Source organism: Callospermophilus lateralis, chromosome 7 (assembly GCF_048772815.1).
Source record: "Callospermophilus lateralis isolate mCalLat2 chromosome 7, mCalLat2.hap1, whole genome shotgun sequence".
Lineage (NCBI taxonomy): Eukaryota > Metazoa > Chordata > Mammalia > Rodentia > Sciuridae > Callospermophilus > Callospermophilus lateralis.
Window position 1 is genome coordinate 136,876,726 of NC_135311.1, and position 14,145 is coordinate 136,890,870.

At 55.1% G+C, this 14,145-nt stretch overlaps 1 protein-coding gene across 7 annotated transcripts in view; it reads left to right on the top strand.

Annotated features, from left to right (window-relative positions):
* Positions 1 to 14,145, top strand: part of Casz1 (castor zinc finger 1) — a 143,003-nt gene that overhangs the window by 85,295 nt on the left and 43,563 nt on the right. For 4 of the 7 annotated variants that reach the window (XM_076861316.2, XM_076861312.2, XM_076861315.2 and 1 more), the window contains exon 4: positions 4,744 to 4,782. Coding sequence is in view for 6 of the 7 variants with exons in the window: in XM_076861312.2 (XP_076717427.2) it covers positions 4,767 to 4,782 (16 nt within the window). In the remaining variant the exon portion in view is untranslated. Of the gene's footprint in view, positions 1 to 4,263; positions 4,373 to 4,743; positions 4,783 to 14,145 lie in introns of those variants that run through there. The other 3 variants (XM_076861310.2, XM_076861317.2, XM_076861311.2) reach the window with 1 other exon arrangement.

A 14,145-nucleotide genomic window follows, 5' to 3' on the forward strand; every position in this document is an offset into this window, starting at 1 on the left:
AGCCAGAACAGCCAGAGTGAGGAAGGCCACTACCGTGTTGTGCTGAGCTGCCTGGGACTGGGGGTGTGATTCGCCCCAGCAGGGCCCTCCCCAGCCAGGCAAAGGGCAGCCATTGTGAGGTCCTCTAGGTGAGGATACTGCTTTGGAGCTGGACACAGAGAGGAGGACATTTTTCAAGGATTTTTCTGGCCCCCTTTTTTTTTCTCTGAAATATAAGGATGTGCAATTTTTTTGGTTTCAATTTAGCATTGGAGAATTTTATAATTTAGTAATTAAAATCTCTGATAGGCTTTAGAAATTGCGGCTAATTGAATTTAATGGGAAGATGATTTTCAATTTTATTTGATTACCGGGACCCCTGGCATCGGTATTTATGGGAAAAAAATGGGAAATGTGCTGTGTGGGCTAAGATGGCATAATTGAATTAAGGATAATCGGATTTCTCCGTCATGAATTTCACTATAATTTTCCTATAATTTTCCATTAGATATCTAGTTTACAAATATTCACAAAGAAATGAAGCTCTTTCGGAATGGAGATTGCTGGCTAACAGGATTACAGGGCCGAGCGTGCGGCTATGCCAGCCCCTACCCTACCATAATGCGATCCCTGTGTCTGCCTTACGCTTAGCGTGGCCTCGGCCCTTCGCTCTGCCACCCACTCTGTGGCTCTTTCCTCCCCTTTGTTTCCTTTTCATCCACATTTGCCCCCCCCCCCCGCCTGACACCCACCTGTCCGTGCCCAGGCATGGGCTCTGCTGGCTGATGAGCCCGGGCCGTGGCCCAAGCCGTGGCACCTCTGTCCCCCCAGCTCCCCACACTTCCCATCCACATTCTGCTGGCTCCCCACTCTCCCATCACCCTCCCTCTATGAGCCTGGGGAGTGCGCTCACACGCAAACACACAGACTCCCTCGCAGGTGCGAACATGCTGGTTCACATGCACACGCGGTCCTTTGGCCGGGGCTTTTGTGCCCTGGCCCAGTCGCCTCAGAGGGAACCAGTTTATTGGGATCCTAGGGTGGGGTGCAGGAACAAAAGGAGCTTTGTTCAAGTTTATGTGAAAGTTACAAATTCAAAATGAGAGCAGATAAAGCATGAGATACCTGGTGTGTAAACAGGTCGGTGAGTGAGAAGGCCCCAGGCTCGGGAGGGAGAGAACGAGTGGGCAAACTGGGGGTGCGGGAGGACAGGAGCCAGCTGGGCAGCTTGTCTGGGGAGAGCAGGTGGCTTTCCTGGGTCCTGGCAGAACCGCTGGGTGGGAGGACTGCTGTAAAGGTTTCCACTTCACTTTTTCTCTTAGGGTGGGGTATCTGAGGAAGAGCTGGAGGTTTTGGGCCCAGGTTCTGGGACCAGAAAGAACTGAGGCATTAGGTATTGACTCCAGGCATGAATGTCCTTACTGTGGCCTGGCTTCAGGGTCTCAGAGGTGTAACCATGTCAGGGTCATCAAGGCAGAAGTAGGCCATAGTCTCAAGAGATGCCTCTCCCTTTGCTTTGAGCACACACCCAGAGACAGACAGAGGGAGAAATCTGGGGACCTCTTCATTATACGGCCTCTGACCCGTGCATAGCCTCTGACCAGTGCATGCAGTGCCCCCACTTCTTCTCCGATCTCAGATGCTAAAACGCCAAGTTGGCCTCAGTTTCTTGCTTCTCTGATCTGTTCTCTTCTACCAAAGGCCCTTGCTTTGGGGAACGGCCCACTTCGCCTGCGGTGACTGACTAGGGCCATTGTCTCAGCAGATCAGACGCTCTTCAGCGGCCCAGATCTCCCCCCACCATAGGCGGCACATGGCAGCCCCTCTATCTGGCTCTGCCTGCGCCACCCCCTCCCAGCCCTCGTAGTTTGCCCTATGAGCCATTCCCTGCCAGTCTTAGCCCACCAGAGGACACAAAGTCCTGATGGCCAACCCAGTGGGCACTGCCTTGGTAACTGGAAAGAGAGATACTTTCCTATCCACCCAGGCACTCCTCAGGGGTCACTCCTGACCATCGGTCAAAGCCCAGAAGGACATTCAAGGCCAGCCAAAGGCACACAGGTCCCCTATACAAGGAGCTCCTGGTCTGAGCAGACATCTTCAAATGACCTTCCACTGTCACCAGATTTTCCCTATACTCAGTTGCCCACCCTAGGACTGGGATCAATGGCCTATTGTTATAAGCCAAACCTGCAAGAGGGCAGAATCCTTGCTTTGGGATGCCCTAGGTGGCAGCACCCAGAGGTAGGTGTGTGCCCCAGAGCATTCCTGGACACAAGGATGCCTTCTCTGAAACCCCCATGGAGAGCAGAGCACGTGGTCCTCCCTCGCTGGTTTCCCTGGGCCTCCAGTTGATTCTCAGGCCTGGCTTTGCGTAGCACAGGGCTTGATTGGGTTTAGGAGTTCTGTCCCCCTTACTCAGGGTTTTAGGTCCAGGGGACTCTCAGTAAAGACTTTGAGCCTCTCCAGATACTATCTGCATATAGTGTTGGGGATAGGGGGAGTTTGTGTGACAGCTAGAAATGGGGTTTGCCAAAGAAGTCATCAGAGAGGGCTGTGGAATAAATTCAAGATGATACACTCTTGTGAGGCCATTTAGAACCAAAGAATAATTAGGAAAAAAAGAAGAAAAATAAGGGGAAAGTAGGAGAAAGAGTAGATTGACATCTTTGCCCCAAGGCCTTCTCTTTGCAAAATAGAAATATTGCAGAAATATGCCAGCGCCATTTTGCTGAATGCCACCTGAGACCAGAGAGAGAGAGTGAGAAGGGCCTGTTTCCCTCCCTTCACGGAAACGGAGTGTGGCCCCTCTGGAAAATAGGAAAGAAGGGAAGTAGGGAGAGAGAAGGCCTGGCTTGCAAGAGGCAGAGAGTTGCAGACAGTGGGAGCAGGTCCTGTCTTAGCAAAATTGCCCTCGAGGCCCCATAGGTAACTTGGCTTATTAACATACATGGCTGCAGTAGGGACCTGGGGGGGATGGGGGGTGCTGAGACACTCACCAAACTCCATGGGAGAAAAAGGAAAGTAAGGATAGAAGTTAGTGCCCGGTTCCGACGGAAATGAAGTCTGGAATGAAGTCCAGTGTCAAAGTGGTCCTGACTCCCAGGGCACAGAGGAAACAGGTGGCAGGACCCTGGCACTTTGGTTGAGGGGTGCCTGTGCTCTGTCTGGGAATGCAAGGGGGACGCGTTGGGGAACCAGCCCCAGTGATGGCAGATGAGTGGAGGCGCGTCCCAAGGAAAGACTGCCCGAGGGCCGGCCCAGGGGAAGTCAGGGGGCACCAGACCCATTGGCGTCTGGCCTTGGGGCTGTGGCCCAACTGGAGGTAGGAGGAAGAAAAAGAAAGGCCCGGAGACCAGGGACCTGCGTCGCAGGGAGGGCGCCAGGACCCATTTCAAGGGCAAAAGCAAAGCGAAGCGGCGGAAACCCCAGTGTGTCCCGGGCGGGCGGGCGCTCCCGGGAGCGCGGGTGCCGGGGGCCTGCGAGGCCGACGCGCGAGTTTCCCGACACGCCCAGCCCCACCGCCCGGGACTCCTTTTTCCCTCGAACTCAAAGAACCGCAACAAAATGAGGGAATCGGGGTACCAAATGTCTTTGATACCTCAGAAGCCCGGGGCCACCCGGCAGCGCAAGGGGAGCGCGAAAGCGCGCGTCCCGGCGGGCGCGGTCCCGCGGCGCCTCGCACCTGCGCCCGCCCGCGCGGAAAAGTTTGCACGGCCGCGCGTGGCGGTGGCGCGTGGGGCGGGCGCGCGGGCGCGCGCCGAGGCCGTCGGATCGCGTTCGCGGGGCCGGAGCGGCGGAGGGGAGCGTTCGAGCGCGCGCGCCAGCGGCCGCCGAGAGTTGGCGCGTGCGCGCGCGCCGTGCCAGCGCCTCGCTCCGGCCGCGCGACAGCCCCCCCACACACACCACCCCACCTCCCCCGCCCGGGCGGCACCGAGCGCAGAGTCCCCGCCTCCCTCCTCCCGAAGTCAAAGGTTTGGGGAATCACTGAGCTAGTAAGGCCGCCCGCCCGCCAGAGTCGGTGCGCGAGAGGCGCGCACGGGGGCGAGCGCGCGGCGCGGGCGAGCGCGAGCCCATTCACTTCAGCACCTCCGCGAGGCGGGCGGGCGGGCGGAGCGCTGATCTTTCACCTGCCGGAGCCGCGCGGGCCCGGCGAGGAGGCGGCGCCGCGGCCGCCCTGCCAATCACCTCGGCGCCTGGCAGCGCCCGGCCGCTCCCGCCCGCGCGCTCCCTCCTGCCAAACTGTTACCCTGAGTGTTACCGTCAGGAGCAATGACATCAGGGTTTTAAAACAACTTGTTATTCGGGGAGTAATCAGTTGCAATTAGGCATTAATTAAGTATTATGAAAGTTGATTATTTAAGTGAATTCGGCTTTCGACTCTCCGACTATGGTGAGTACCGGGAGCGGGCCGGGGGAGGGCCGGGCCGGGCGCTCGGCAGCGACCCCCACGGGGCGGCGGGCCGGGCCGGGGCGCGGCGGGCGCCCCTGGGCCTCGCGGGCCTCCCCCGCCAGGCCGCGGCCGCCGGCGGCTCTGCTCGAGTTGGTGAACTCGGAGCTGCCGGGCGCGCGCGGCCGGAGCGTGAGAGCGAGCGGGACGGGCGCGGAGGAAAGTTTGGCCGCCCGGCCCGCCGGGCCCGGCCCGCGCCCCCGGCCCGGGATGCGCCGCGCGGCCCGGGAGGGAGCGCGGCGGGCGGGCGGGGACCGCGCAGGCACTAACCGAGTCTTCTCTCTCCCCTCTGCTGCCCGCGACGTTCCTCGCAGAGTTTGGGACCAAGGAGCGGAGAATGGATCTTGGAACAGGTACCGGCCGGTGGGAGCCCACGGGAGGCTCTTTCGCTTTTCTTTCGGTTCTTTTACGGAAGTTATTATTTTTAGCCCAATCAGCTAGCAGCTGGGCCCGGGTGCGGGCCGGCGCCGAGGGTCCGGGCCGCCGCCCCTGCGCCCTGCTTTCTGGAGGGCCATAGTGTTGTCATTATTTGTTACTTGCCTAGTGACTGTGACTAATTTGATGCTTGTCATTATGAAAGAACCGAGAGGACGGGGAGCTGGGGGGCACCCAGAAAGAGGATTTAGGGGTTTTTTGTGGGGGTTTTTGATCTCCGTGTTTTTTTTTTCCTTTCTTTTTGGTATGCCTCCGTATTTTTGTTTTGTTTTGTTTTCCTGTGTGTGTTAAAAGTAGTTTACTCCCCTCCGCAAAGATCTCTGTGTGTCTGGCAATGGGGTGTGTGTTTTTATTTTTTTAGTGGGGGGTGGTTTAGTTTTTGAAAGCAGCGTCCTGTTGGGAAAGGTGGTTAGTCTGGTTTCGGGGCGACTGTCTCAAGGTAAAGGAATTTAATTTATTTGGGACAAGGCTGTGTCGGATGATCAAGCTGCTTATTATGGCTAATGAGTGTTTTTCACCTGAGAATCTGTGGGCTGAGGCGGCTGTTATCAGTTCAAAGTGAGGGGCCCTGGACTCTCCCAGCCCCCTTTTAGCTGGCACCCTGAAGTGGGTGATGACCAAGCACCAGACTTAGGCACCTGGGTCTGGGACTCGGGTTTGGCTCCAGGTAGTGAACCACTGACCTAGGCAGAGTTTGTCTTGAGAATTCAGTGTCTTAGTGGTTGTGATCTAATAGTTCTTGTCCCCTGTGGGATTCCTACCTGAGTGGGTGAGGGCTGCCCTAAGCGCCTCAGGCTTCCTTCCGACCCTCACATCCTAGGGGGTCAAATGCAACTCTCTTCTTCCAAAGTGTCTTAAAAGAAACAAACAGGCTGATAACCCATTGGGACTAATCACTGAGCCTTTCTGTTTCATTTATGGAAGGAAAGGTGGTATCAGAGTTAGTGTCAGACTTTTTGTTTGTGATAGGCCCAAGTCCATGACATGGTCACTTGGCACCCAAGAGCTGACATTCTAACGAACTCTGAGGTCAACTGGAGTAGATAGCACTGGTGGAAGGGATCAGGGCAGGTGATGTGGTGGTGGGCTTTGGAGCTGTGTGAGGTGGGTGGAGGGCCCTTCACAGAATATTTAGACTGTGTCCCAACAGGTGTGATCTTGGCTAATGGGCTGTGGAGGTCCTCAGGACTTCTGTGCCCAGGAAGGGTGTGATGCCCCCTGCTGGGAAAAATTGTGAAGGTGTCTGAGGCCAGCTGCCACCCTGCCCCTCCCTGCCTTCCACGCCCACAGAGAACCAGCTCACTCCTACCTCTAATCAGGTGTCTCATCACCTCCCTCTCAGGCCCCACCCCCTTCTTCGCAAATGGGACCCCCACCCATCCAAGCCAAGGGGGCAGACTTCAGAGTTGGGCCAGGTGTTTCTGCAGTGGCCCCTACCTGGGCCAGGGGAGCCTCTGCAGTGGGTGGGCATTACTCAGTTGGGAGACAGGTCCTCCTGTCTTCCTCCTTCTAACTTGGGTGCCAAGTGGAGCTGGCGCCAGTCCTCCTGCCATGCCAGTCCCACCAAGGCTGCTGTGGGAGCACCACTCCACAGAACTTATGTGGGTGTCCTGATGGCCTGGCAGGAGACAAGTGACAGAGCCTCCTGGGGCACCTCCCAGAGCCCTGGGGAGACTTACTTCTCCCAGCAATCCAGGGACAGGCTCTGGAAACTTTTCCTAGAAGCCAGAGGGCCCTGGAGGTCAGCTAGAGCAGGGCACTCCCAATGGGACCCAGGCTGGACTCTGGCCATGCAGAGTCCAGGGTGTCAAAGTTCTGGCTATTTCCTGGAGGAGTCATCTGACGATATCATCTCAGCCTCTTCTCTGAACTTGGAAGTTTCACTTAATCTCAGAACTTCAGAAGAAAAACACTTTTTCCTCACTTCACAAAAAAAGGGGAAGCAGATAGGGACTTTGAGGTCTGTCCCTTCTGAGTCTGTCTCTGGACCAACTCCATGCTTCCAGACCTAAGAGCATCCCCCTTGACCTTTGACCTCTGGACTCACAGGGGACACTGCCTCATCTCTGGCCAAGGCTCATTGCTGGTGCAGTGCAGGGCTCTCTTCCTCTGAAGGCAGCATGGACAGCTTCAGCGGAGGGCCTCCTGGCACACAAAGTACAAGGCTGGGACACGGGCCCCAAGAGTTGCCAGCACAAGCATTGGTTCATGGGTTAACATCCCCTGTGGCCCAGGACACATCCAGCCTGAAGCACTCTGACAATAAGTAATTCAGTGACAGGAGAATCCAGGCTTCTCAGGAAGGGACAGCAGGACCTCAAGACCTTCAGGGGCCATGTGGACCCCGTTTCCCCCACCATGGTTCAGCCAAGGGCTGGATCAATCTGGACGTCTTTAGCAATAAAAAATGCCGATGTCGTCCTAATTCACCAGGCCCCGAGATGACAGCAAATTTACATTTTTTAATTAAACTAGCAGCCAGTTTTTATGAGAGGGGGTTGGGTTATGCAAATCAAATGGTTGTGTACGGAAGATTAGGAGAGTTTGGGAATAAATTCCACAAATGCTAATAAAAAAAAAAAAAAAGGAAAGAGAGGGAGGGGGAGGAGAGAGAGGAAGAGAGGAGGACATAGTTCCATTAGGCCCTTTTAGAGTGATTTCCCAGGAGGAGGGAGCTGGGCGGGGGAGGGGCAAGGAGGAAGCTTTCAGATACAGGTAAACCATTCTGCTTGAGAAGCTCCCTGGGATTGGGCCCCCACCAGGCTGAATCCTGGGTCTGAACACAACTAGAAGCCAGGGTGAAAGCCGCTGTGAAAGAACCACTTTGAACTTGCCCTTGATTATCTCAGTTATGAGTATAACCCCTCTCTCTCCTGAAAGGAGCTGAGGAAGGAGAGGGGCTGTCCAATAGAGGATCCAGAGTTGACTCTGCTGGGTAAAGGGCCCAGTAGGCAAGAGGGCAAGTTCAAAGGGATGGCCATGGAGCACAGGGGGAGCTAGTGAGGGATAGCACTACCCACAAGGGGACTGTGGCTAAAACCCTGTGGTCCAGTTGTTGGAGGAAGTAGTGTCACTCTCTGAGGCAGGCCCATTTCTCCGCTGCTAGGGCTCCAGGCTGGTACCCCTTTGCTGTATAGACAGACCCTCCTGTTGCATATTTGCCCAGCCTTCCACTGTGGGGAGGCCAGGAAGGGTGGGGTCAAGAGAGCCCAGACAGGTGCCTTCATTAGCCTGATTCTTGAAGTGGAATTTCCTAGTAGCTACAGGCTTTGAAGACACCCAGGCTGCTGCAGGCAGGACAAGGAAGATTGTAGACCACCCTCCCATGTGGTATCTGAACCCAGAGAGCAAGGAGCTTGGCTTTACCAGCTCAGCCCAGCTACTACTGTGCCAGCCCACTTCCTGATTCACAGAACCTTTGGACCTCTCTAAGAGTGGAAGTTTCTAGGAACCTTGCTAGCTCTGGTTACACTCTCAACCCAGCACACACCAGGGATTGGGAAGGGTCTTGTGCTCTTTCTGTAGGAGGGATTTCATGCTAGCTTTGCTAGGTAGGGCAGATTGCTCTCCATTTTCCTTCCTCCCATCCACACTTGTACTTGGCCAGATATACCCACTCAACCAGTCTAAGCTGGGGCCAGCCCCTGCAGTCAGGTTGGGCACCGGTTTTGCCAGTCTGCTGCAGGGGGTAGGAGCTCTGGTGCCATCTTGGCAGGAAGGAGCATCAGAGCCAAGGACAGAATGGGCTGTCTTGGAGTAGTAAGTTTCCTGGTACCATTCAGACAACCTGGCTTTGCACCAGGGAGTGACGCTGGGCCTGACTTGAGCATCAGATGACCTTTAAGGTCTTTGGCTCTCCAACTCCCAACTTGATTTTGTTCAGTGGGGCAGGCCTAGGGAAGAGTCATATGGACAAGGTGAGAAGCCCGTCATTTGGACCTTCTCTGTGGCAGAAAGCATTTGAGACATGCAGCTCTGGGATAGATGGCCTTGAGCCAACCTGGACACTAGTCATAAGACAGCAGAATTAAGGGTAACAGGCCCAGTATAGCTATTCTTCTCAGAAGGCAGAGAGGACAGGTCTAGGAAGGTCCATAGAGGGACCCCACCCCAGGCTTTTGCTCCCTGCTAGGGACAAGCCAAGGGAACCCAGTAACTCCTCTCTAAGAAAGGCAAGGGGCCAGCTTCAGACAGTCCTCCTGCCCTCCTCGCCTTCCTGGGCTCTGCCATGTGCCCCACCCCCACAGCCAGAGAATCTGGCTGAGTTGCAACTTGGGTTTTTATGATGGAAAAATAAAATAAACGAAGGCACCTTTGGAGGGCTGAGTCACAGCAGCAGCATCTCCTCATTAAAGCTGCTGCCGTGGCTCAAGTCCCTGCCCACTGCCCAGGGCAGGGGATTGGGTGGAGTTCAGAAGACTTCTGGCCCCTACTGCTTTTCTTCCTGGAGCCTGCCAGGTTAGTAGTGTGTCCCCACTGCTCCATCAGCCTTGTGGGGCCACCAGCCCCAGGGCCTAGGTTTGTCTAACTCTGTCCTCCCAATGCTGGTTTTTACACCTTGACCACCTGGTAGCTGCCACACAGCCCTTCCTCCTCCTCCTCCTCCTTCTCCTCCTGGTTTGCACCTTCAGAGAGGGAAGGAAGTTGCTCTGAAGTAATTCCTCTCTGTGGGTCCCCAAGGCCAGGAGCAATGCTTCTTGGGTGGGGCTGGGCCAGGGTCAGCAGAGTAGGAAGGGGGTGGGGAGGAGGAAGGCTGGCAGACACAGCCCTGGCATGCAGAAGAGAGTGTCCCTCCCTGGGAGGGCTTAGCAAAGGTGGCAACCTTGTGGTCCAGCACACACCCATTTGGCTGCCTGATCATAGACGGGCACCTCACCCCTGGGGCTCCCAGGATACATGTTCCCCATTGAGGAAGAACCCCTAGGCAGGTGTGAGGCCACAACTGAGTGAGCTCTTGGGTGCAGTGTGGGCTGGCTGAAGAGATTTGTGACCCTGTCACAGGAACCAGGGACCCAAGAGATATGTGAAGGAGTGGCCTTGTGGGCCTCTCCACTACCCACATCTAGATGTCTTCCCAGCCTTTTCTCTGCCTTGTCCTTACCCCCTCTGTGAGCAGCCCCTGCTTCCCCATTGTTCATCCCAGGGTTTCTTCCTCGACAGGCCACCTGCTCCAGGCAGCCCTTCCTACTCACCTTTCCTGCCCAGTACCTTGCTAGCCTCACACCCAGTTGATCCTGGAAAGAGATAAAAGGGTCTGGGGGCTCTGAGGATCTGGTTATTGATATGCCATTCATGTACTGTGGTTCCCAGGAGGTCAAAGCCAAGGACCTTGTTTTCTTTTGTGATTACTGCCCCTAATAGTGACCATTAGATGTGACCATTAGCCACTGTGTTGACATCTCCTCCCAGTGCTTGGTACCAGGCTGGGTCTCATGCCTTCCCGCTGTAAGTGCTAGTGCGATTGATTGATGGATGTGCCTCTTCCCTGAGTGCCTGCCCAGCTTCTGAGTGGGGGCAGAAGGAGGAAGGCAGGAAATGTTGGCTGATTCCCTTGGGAGCTGGGTTTTAGCTCCTCAAGAGCTTTCTAGAGCTTGGTTTACAGGAAGAAATAGGGCTGGGATCAAGGATGATGTGAAGGGCCAAGGGGGCCTAAGGGCAGAGACAGGAGTTGTAGGGTTGAATGGGCACCACAGCCGCTCTTGGCCAGGACTGTGGTGTGCAGCAGGGAGGGCCTGGGGCAGGAGGTCAGACTGCCACACCAGGGTATAGGAATCCAGTAGCCAGTGGCGTCTGCACTTCTCTACCTTCTCCCTGGCCCCATCTCTACCTTCTCCACCATGCAACCCTCACTGGAGCATGTCTGTCTGTCCTCTCTAGGCCAGGACCTGCCCCCACCCCAGCTGACAGACCCAATACAGGCAGTAAGGCCCAAAAGGGGGCCATGGGCTTATGCTTAGCCCAGACTGCTGCACGTCCACCCCATAGTCTCGGGTTTGGGTTGCTCCTGAGCTAAATGTGGGATCTGCTCTTAGAATATCCAACGGGCCTATCCTTTGGGGTCTCTTCCTTATCTTCAGGCCTCATAGGCTTTACCAGTGCCATAGGTGCTTGGCAACTGAAACTGCTTCCTACTCTTGTTTCCAAAGCCAGGGTTCTACAGATCGGGCACATTCAGATACATCCTGTGGCTCCAAAGTCCAGGGATTCCCAGAGGGAACCTTCTCAAGGTGCACTTTTCTATTAGGCTTTGTCCTTGAGTTAAGGGGGCCCCTGGGAGAGAATATGCTGCATGAGAGCAGGAGACTGAAGGAACCAGGCAGAGCCCCAGGTGGGGTTCCCCAATGCAGTGGGGAGGCAGGAGCATCCCAGCCACAGCAGGGAGAGACTGCTGGAAGTTTGTGTTACAGGGAAGTATGTCCTCTCTGTGATCTCCATACTCACCTCCCTTTGACCAGTGCCTCTCTCTCTGCTGCCCCTGCAGCCCCAGAGCCCAAGGCTACGGCAAGCCAGGGGGTCCTGGTCAGCCAAAGAGGACTAAAGAGGTGCTCCACTGCCCAGCAGGGGGCGCCCCCTGTATCTGCCCCAGGCCCTGCAAGGACACACTGTGTGGTTCCACCTGGCCTGGGCCTTCTGGCTCTTGGTGGGGGCAGGGAAGCCTACCTTCCCCACCCCCCAGAGGTTCCTTGGCTGAGTTTGTTTGGCCAGGGTGACCTGTTTAATCATCTCATTTTCTGGTGGCCGTTTATTCCTCGTTTCCACGGTTACGGCCCCATTAAGGGGAGAAGCAATAAGGCAGCGAGTCAAACAGGTAATAAAAACATTAAAGCCCATGTGCACAGAGGGAGGATGGGGCGGGGGAGGGGGTGCAGCGAGGTGAGACGGCCCAGGGCACCACTGCTGAGGTGAGGCCCAGCCTGGTCCCCAAGGCTGTAGGAAGACTGCTCCCAAGTCCCAGTATTCAGCTTAGAAAGTCCCCAGCCCTTGTCCCCTGGGCAACAGGCTCTACTTGAAGGTGAAACAGGAAAGAGCAAAGAGAGGGAGAGTGACAAAATCTCCCTGAGGACTGTCCCCAGCTGGTTGTGTGACCTGTTTCCAGGCCCCACCTTACCCTCACTGGGTGGAGGTGGGGGTGATTTCTGACATTGTTTGGATCTCTAGAATTTTTTTTTTCTGCCAACTTTATCAGAAAGCATATTTGTGGTTGTGCTGCTAACAGGGCCAGTCTGGGGAGTAAATATTCCTTGTGTGGACGGCCTGGTGACCTTGAGAGCTGACGAGCATGGTAGCAGGGCCAAGGGCGTGCAGGGAAAGGATGGCCAGGTGGGGTCTATCCCAAACATAAGTGACACACAATGATTTGCCTGTTGCAGATGGGTCAGGAGCCCTTGGTGGTGCCCACAAAGGAATTGCTGGCCAGTGCTTCTTGGGAGTCCCTTCCTCTCGTTGGTGGAAGCCGGCATATTACAATGGTCAGTCCCACTGGGCACAGGGCATGTGCCTCCTCTCAGTATCCCCTTCTTGTGCTTCCTGGGTGTCCAGCCCTCTGCCCTGCCCTCAAGGCTGGCCAGTAAGCAGAGCCAGTGCTGACCGAGGGGGTGTGCCAGGAAGAGTGGGGTGGGTAGGAGTGGCAGTGCCTGTGGGTACTGCCCAGGAGCAGAGGAGCATTGCTCAAAGAGTAGAGAGGAACAAGCCTGTAATCTTAGCACCTCTGGAGGCTGAGGTAGGAGGATTGCAGGTTCAATGCCAGCTTCAGCAACTTATCAAGGCCCCAAGCAACTCAATGAGACCCTTTCTCTAAATAGAAAATAAAAATAAAAATGGCTGGGGAGTAGAGCACCCTTGAGTTAAATCCTCAGCATCCCCCCATACCAAAAAAAAAAAAAAAAGAGCATGGAGAGCTGAGACCAGCTCTGGGGCCTGAAAGTGGAGGAAGGGGCCTCCTTCCTTCCTTTCTTCCATGCTGTGATCCCTTGCAAATGTACAGAGGCCTGTATCTCCATTTATTAATTTCAAAGTTGGTTCTGACTCAGGAGGAGAAAGAGAAGGTATGGGAAACGGGGAAACCCTTTGGCTGGGACTGTGCCTTGGGAACAGGCCTAGATGAGTTAATATTCTGATCAAACAATTAAAAATAGAAAACGCTCCCGAGGCACCAGCTGCTGAGGCTCTCGGCAACTGTCACCAGCGGGTTCAGGGGCAGGTGGTGCTGGAAGGAGCTTCTCTCCACAAACAGCAAATTTCAGAGGTCACTGAGTGCCCACTGCCTTCCCAGTACTAGGGAAGGGTCTGGGGCTCCCAGTCCTCCATGGTTCCCTCAGGGGCCTCAGTGGGGCCTGTGCAGCTTCAGGGCCGCCCTTCTCCCCTGCAGGGCTGGCCACACGGTGAAGTCATCGCCAGATGCCTTGGTAATTGCTTTAAGAGTCCAACTTAAAATAAGATGAAAACTTATATTCCTGGGTGAGGAGTAATTTCCCATCTAATAGTAAATTAATGAAGGGATTATAGCAGGGTGCCTGGCTGGGAGGCCACACTCATCTGATAAATCCAGGGTCTCCAGGCCTACCGACTTTGGAGCTTGAGACTCTCACCCCTAGACCTGGCCCTGCTCCTGGGTTCTTCTTGGGCTAAACCATGGCCTGCTCAGGTGGGAGGACACATTCCATGTGTGCTCCTGGTCCCTCTTAATGGGAACCAGCTTTTAAAATCCCCATGGTAACTGTGGGTGGTGGTGCACACCTGTAATCCTAGCAACTCAGGAGGCTGAGACAGGAGGGATCACAAGTCCAAGGCCAGCCTGAGTAATTCAGTGAGACCCTGTTTCAAAATTTAAAAAAGGACTGGGAACATTACTCAGTGGTAAAGTGCCCTTGGGTTCAATTCCCAGTACAAAATAATAATAATAATAACAACAACAACAATAAAAAACAAAACCTCCCATGGGAGAGGCTCAGATTGGACCCTCTGTGGACATGGGAATGTTCCCATCATCAGTTCCCCTGAGGATGGACCTTAGAAACAGATCCTACTCAGACTCTGGTGACAGTCTCCACCTGTCAGAACTGTGTAGTGTCAGTGTGGTGACCAGTCATACCATTTTGCCCAGGATTAGAAGGACCCACATCCTGTTAATCTCCTCTGTCCCAGGCAAGCTGGGAAGGTTGATCAATCTGGTTTGGAGGGTGGAAGGTGGGATGCTTAACATAGTCCCTCCCTCAGGGTCCTGGAAAGACCAGGGACCTCCAGAACTAAATATATTCTGTCCAGGAAGGGCGATTTACAGC